Here is a 6,269-nt window from a genome sequence, read left to right as displayed (position 1 = left end):
GTGCCTCCCTCCATCCTTCCCTCTCTCCGTACCGACTCCCTCTCTTCTCCTATGTCCTCCTTACATTATTTCAATAGTTAATGTAACTAGGTCAACTGTCCAACTTAGAAAACCATGTTGGCTAAGTCTCCTTCTTTCTCTCTCTCTCTCTCTCTCTCTCTCTCTCTCTCTCTCTCTCTCTCTCTCTCTCTCTCTCTCTCTCTCTCTCTCTCTCTCTCTCTCTCTCTCTCTCTCTCTCTCTCTCTCTCTTCTCTGTCTCTGTCTCTCTTTCTCTCTCTCTGTCTCTGTCTCTCTCTCTCTCCCCCTCTCCCTTCCTCCCCCAGCTGTATCGATCTTCAAGGTCCCAGGTGTGAGGCTGGAAACAGAGGTGAGGGACATCTTCAGTCCCAGTCGAAGGCTCATGCCCTCCTTGGTGCCCCTGGCCAAGTGCTGGTGATGCCCTCCCAGAGCCAGCTACCTAGCACCTCCCCCCCCCCCCCAGCCTCCCGCCCCGGGCCCCCACCCCGGCCTGGCACCAGCGAGGGCCTCTCACACACCCCGACACCTCCAGCGAGCACCACCCCAGCCCTGCTTCAGAGGGTGTGTGAAGAGGACGCCAGACCGACGGGTGTCAGGGTCCTCTGACAGCCTGTCAGATCACGGCTGCTCGTGTTCAGGAAGTCCCAGGCCTACGGGTCTGTGAGGGGTTGAACATTCAAACTCCCCGTCTATCAACTGTTAGAACTGGTATCTCCGAACTCTCCAAGGTCACCATCTCTCCTTCCTCCCTACCTCCCTTCATCCCTCCTCCCTCCCTTTTTACACTCACTAGTCTCAGTCAGGTACGCTTACTCATCCTCCTCCTCCTCTTCTTCTTCCTCCTCCTCTCTCTCTCCATTCCTCCTGCTCTGTGGCCTTCCCTGTAATATAAACTTCACGTCTGTTAAAGATCTTATTACTACATACATGTACAGTACAGTATGCTTACCATACAAGTGAATGTGGTCTGAATCAGGATTGTAGGATTATTGTTTTGCACAGCGTGTAGGTCTTCCTCTGCCTTGGTGACTGTTGTGTGAACACTGTCGTCTCGTCTCCTCTGGGACAGCTTATGTACTCCCCCAGGAGGCGTTCTCAGTAACTTCATAAGAACAACAAACTGTCTGTGTTTCATGAGCGATGCCCAGACTTAAGCTTGCACCACTGGGAGTAGAAAGAAAACCGTCTCGAACAAGGACGTTTTTGGAAGGAGGAGGAACCGTTGCGGACGCACATCTTGGAAGGGGGAGCATGTTAGGTTGGACACACTACAGGAAGCTGTCAGGTCCGAGCCTTCCTGGTGTTCACTGTGAGGAAACCCCTTGATGTGACTTAACGTTCTTCTTTGGCTGTTCACCAGTCAGATGTACGGCAGTCATGTACAGTTTGACCCTCAGTTCTCTCTGTCGCCATGTGTTTTAGATGTGTGCGTGTGTGCGAGTACGAATAAATCCATGTTGCCGTAACAGTTGGATCGTGTACGATTTCTCGTCTTCATATACGGTCAGGGTAATTGCGTGGATGCCACCAAGTGTGACTCTGTGCCATAGAAAAGGCTCGAGGTGGCAGGGGGCTGAGTTACAGAATCCTCTAGAAGGCTGTGTAAAGGATCCCCTCCAGGTGCGGAAACATCTCTGACCTGCTCCATCTCCAACGTTCGTTCTCTTCAGATTACACAAGACCTTTCCCACGAGGTGACTCCCCGTATTGGCTTTCATGCTAACCAGGGAGGTGATTTAACCCTTCAGGAGGATAGGGAGAGAACAGTGGGTGGGGGGACGGGACACAGCCAGAGGATGAAGGACGAGGGAGATGGATGTGGGACGACGCCCACTCACAAATCAAGAACAGGTTTTTTTTTTTCTCACAGACGTCTGGCTTCACTAGACGTGTGAGGAGACGGCTCACACAGACCCTGACTTGTTTTTCCTGAGGAAGAGCCTTTTCCTTTCACCACCAAGGGGCGCTGTAAGCTGTTCAGGCTCTCGCCAAATACAATAGAGTATCAGCGGTTACTGTCCTGACAGTTTTAGAGCTAGGTTCACACCCACACACAGGGGACAACGTCACACACACACACAGCAAACACACACAACCCCAGTACACACACACACCCCCACACAGCTGCTTACACTGTGAAATGAAGTGTCAATGATGATGTTTATCTGACCAGAAAAACATCCAAATGGAGGTGTCACTTTGCCAGTTCCCCTTTAGGTGTCGACCCTGCCCTCTCTCTCTCTCCCCACCACCTGTACCCATGACAACCTGGTAAGGCAAACTACAGTTCCCACCGTGGGGCCTCTAATCTTCCTCTGCTCTTCCTCTCCACCTTCACACAATGAAACGAATAATATTTAACACAAACTGTTGTAAAACTATTTTTCACTGGGAGGGTCTTGTGGCGTTTGGCAAATTACTTGCCATTCACCAAACCCATTAAAAGGTGAAAATGTGTTATAAGTACTTCAAAGCAGACTGAGTTTACAGCCGTTGTAACACGGCAGAGCGACGCATCTCTAACTCGCAATGGTCAGCTGCTTCCTCTGCCGACGTCCCTCAGATCACACCCCCGCTGGCCCTGAGGACCGCAGGAGACCCAGGAATGGTGGGACTGATCGGACCTCAGAACCCACAGGGGGTCTCCTCTGTCACCCTCCTTCTCCTCTTTCTCCCCCTCCTGCACTTACTCCCCTCCTCCTCGTCCCCCCTATTTCCTCCTCTTCCTCCTCCAGCCTCACACCCCAATACGCCTGTCCAGGTGGGCCCTTCCCCATCTCACTCTCCCAGGACACCTTTTGCTGGGTGTCTCTCACCCGCTGGATGAGGTGGGGTTAACAAACACCCATTGTTTACATTCATTAAACATTCCAGTTTAAATACAGGCCGAATCAGTTACAGAGAAAGAGGGGAGAGAGAGAGAGAAACAGAAGAGAAAGATAAGGTGAGGGTGAAAATAAAAGGATAGAGAGACAGAAAGGAAGAGCTGGACAGATCCCCCCTCCCTCCCTCCTCTCCTCCATCAGAGCCAGATACACGCCTCAAGGAGTTACACAAGAGGATGAAAACGAGGGATGAAGGAGGTGGTGACGGGGTGAGCGGGGGAGGTTGGGTAGAGAGGGGGATGGGCGGGGAGGAGGGGAGGGAGGGAAAGCTTCGGAAGCCCTTTCTGGAATTCTGAGAGACATAAAATTCTAAGCTGATCAGCAGAGCAGGATGGAGGAGAAGGAAGGGGGAAAGAGGGCAGAGAGGAGAGGAGGGAGAGAGAGAGAGCAGAGGATGGACGAGATTGGCGGGACGGAGAAGAGAGGAAGACTGCAGATGTGATATGGTGAGACTCTAACCGGCAGGCTGCAGGAGAGCCATGACTGAACCCTTTTTTCACCCCCACAGGATCGAGGCGAGGAGACCTTCCCTCCTGTCAGCATTACAGCTACGTGGGTCACATACAGCCAACAGCCGGAACCAGAGTTTCCTCACACGTCCGTCCTGAGGGGTGGGAGAACAGGAGGTGCAAATGACCCATTGAGAGTTAAACGGCCACTTCCATCTCAGTCCCATTATCAACATGATCTGGGAGGAAACGGCTCAAAGCTGGCTTGTTTTGTGATGCACACCTGCAATGACTCGGGTTGCCATTAGCATCTAAACAAAACTCTTTAGCATGGAGATCCAACGGATGATATGGGCTTAATTTAATTGGCAGAGAAAGAACCATTGTTTTCCCCAGCCTACAAGCTCCACAGGGGTGGGAGAGAAGAGGGGAGGGGGGGGTCAACACAAGGTACCCTGTCTTCCAGAGTGGATCTATCTCGATAGTTCATCGAACTTATGATGAGTTGAAGGAGAGAGAGAGTGACAGAGTGAGAGAGAAAGAGAGCGAGAGGGACAGAGCGAGAAGAAGAGAGAGTATTAAGAAGGTGCAGATGACTGGCTGAGAGGTTTGGCTGTTTTGTTTGTCCTTCTCGCTCCACCTCCACTTCACAACAGATGGGGGGAGGAGCAGTAGGGGAGTGCTAGAGGAATCTCTCCCACCGGAGACTACCTCCACCTCCACCCCAGCCTCCCCCTCCCTCACCCCCACAGACATTAACATAACCCCCAGAGGAGAATGAAACTCTAGCCTGGGGCTCTGAAGACTGGGCCTCCCCCTCCTCCACAGAGGGGCCTGACAGCGACAGATGTCCCCCAGCATGTGACTGGGAGACGACAGGTAAACACGAGGAGATCCACAGGGTGGTGGAGACGCCAGGGAGAGGTGACTTCTACACACGACAACACAGGAAGTTACAGTCCACAAAACCATCCCTGTTAGACGTTCAAACTGATATCTATGCAGCACACAACACACACACCTTCCTGGCTGTTCTGACCAGCTTCCTGGATGGTGTTTCTGACCAGCTTCCTGGATGGTGTTTCTGACCAGCTGCCTGGATGGTGTTTCTGACCAGCTTCCTGGATGGTGTTTCTGACCAGCTTCCTGGATGGTGTTTCTGACCAGCTTCCTGGATGGTGTTTCTGACCAGCTGCCTGGATGGTGTTTCTGACCAGCTGCCTGGATGGTGTTTCTGTGTGGTTTTCTTATCGCTACTGTGTCTGTCTGTGTGTGTGTGTGTAAACAGACACTGTGTCTGTGTGTGTGTGTGTGTGTAAACAGACACTGTGTCTGTCTGTGTGTGTGTGTGTAAACAGACACTGTGTCTGTCTGTGTGTGTGTGTGTAAACAGACACTGTGTCTGTCTGTGTGTGTGTGTGTAAACAGACACTGTGTCTGTGTGTGTGTGTGTGTAAACAGACACTGTGTCTGTCTGTGTGTGTGTGTGTGTGTGTGTAAACAGACACTGTGTCTGTCTGTGTGTGTGTGTGTGTAAACAGACACTGTGTCTGTCTGTGTGTGTGTGTGTAAACAGACACTGTGTCTGTCTGTGTGTGTGTGTGTAAACAGACAGGTCTACAGGATGGATCTTCAACAACCTGACCTGATGGATCTGTGTCTATGAGGCATTCTACCTGCACAGGTGTGTGGTCCAGTAGAGGTGATACTCCTCGTGTTTGTCCCTCTCACTATTTAATTCCGACACAGATAACAATCTGACAGATAAGAAAATCCATTTGTTTGTGTGTTACGTGTGTTTGTGTGTGGGAGTGCCTGTGTAAGAGTGCATTTGTGTACGTGTGTGTGTGTATGAGTGTGTGTGTCTTCAGGACATCCCCTTCCTATGAACACACACTCAGGCTGACACAGGAGAGGAATGTCTGACTATGGGACCATAAACCCATCCCCCATGTTCCTTTAGATCCCTTCTTCCTCTCTCTCTCTCTCTCTCTCTCTCTCTCTCTCTCTCTCTCTCTCTCTCTCTCTCTCTCTCTCTCTCTCTCTCTCTCTCTCTCTCTCTCTCTCTCTCTCTCCCTCTCCCTCTCTCTCGCTCTCTCTCTCTCCCTCTCTCTTCCTCTTTCTCCCTCCCTTTCTCGCCCTCCCTCCATTCCCCTCCTTTCTTAGGGTCACTGGAAGCTCTCAGTGACCATAGGGATCAACAACAAGCCCCAGGATAGAGAGGGCCTGGTGAGGAGGTGGGGGGGGTGGAGATAGGGGGGGGGGGAGGGGGCGGTGGTAGACAGCTACTGACCTGGACAGGACACCAGTCCCCCTCCCCTCCATAAACAAAAAGCCCTGCGCTTCTCCTGTCAGGCAGGACGGCTGCTCCACTGACCCAGCTACGACCCTCTCGCCTCGTCCCTGTGCGTGTTGCCACAACACGGAGCTAGCTGCTCCTGGGCTCTCCTCAAGCTGACTAAACACAGGGGCTGGCCGGGGCTGGGGGGTTGTGTGTGTGTGTACATGCCTACTGTATGTGTGTGTGTGCGGGGGTAATGATGGGCTGGAGGACAACTCCATTCCAGCGTGTATGTGTGTGTGTGTACCTGTGTGTGTATGTGTCCAAGTGAGTGTGTGTGTGAACTCTAGTGGGCTTTAAGAACATGACTATCTGCTGGGATCAAGCAGACCTGATCCTTCTGGACAGGCAGGAGAGATGCAGGGCCCCTGTGGAGTACAATGAGGAGGTGTGTGCGTGCGTGTGTGTGTGTGGGGGGGTGTGCATGTGTATATTGGGCAGGGGAGGTATGTGTGTGTGTGAGAACAGAGGATGATAGAGAGATAGAAAAATGAATGGCAAGAACGTAAGGGAGATAGAGTTATCACTGCACGCTCATGAGCTACCATAACTAGATTATTTCTTCATTGATGCTTG

At 51.9% G+C, this 6,269-nt stretch overlaps 1 protein-coding gene across 2 annotated transcripts in view; it reads left to right on the top strand.

Annotated features, from left to right (window-relative positions):
* Positions 1–763, top strand: part of cdk15 (cyclin-dependent kinase 15) — a 17,228-nt gene extending 16,465 nt beyond the window's left edge. For both annotated transcript variants that reach the window (XM_062447227.1, XM_062447228.1), the window contains one exon: positions 324–763. In XM_062447227.1, coding sequence (XP_062303211.1) covers positions 324–436 — 113 coding nt within the window. In that variant the 3' untranslated portion in view covers positions 437–763. The remainder of the gene's footprint in view (positions 1–323) is intronic.
* Positions 764–6,269: the final 5,506 nt, after the last annotated feature.

Source organism: Osmerus eperlanus, chromosome 21 (assembly GCF_963692335.1).
Source record: "Osmerus eperlanus chromosome 21, fOsmEpe2.1, whole genome shotgun sequence".
In the NCBI taxonomy this organism is placed as follows: Eukaryota; Metazoa; Chordata; class Actinopteri; order Osmeriformes; family Osmeridae; genus Osmerus; species Osmerus eperlanus.
Note: the sequence above shows the minus strand (reverse complement) of the source record. Positions and strands in the feature narration are given on the sequence as shown.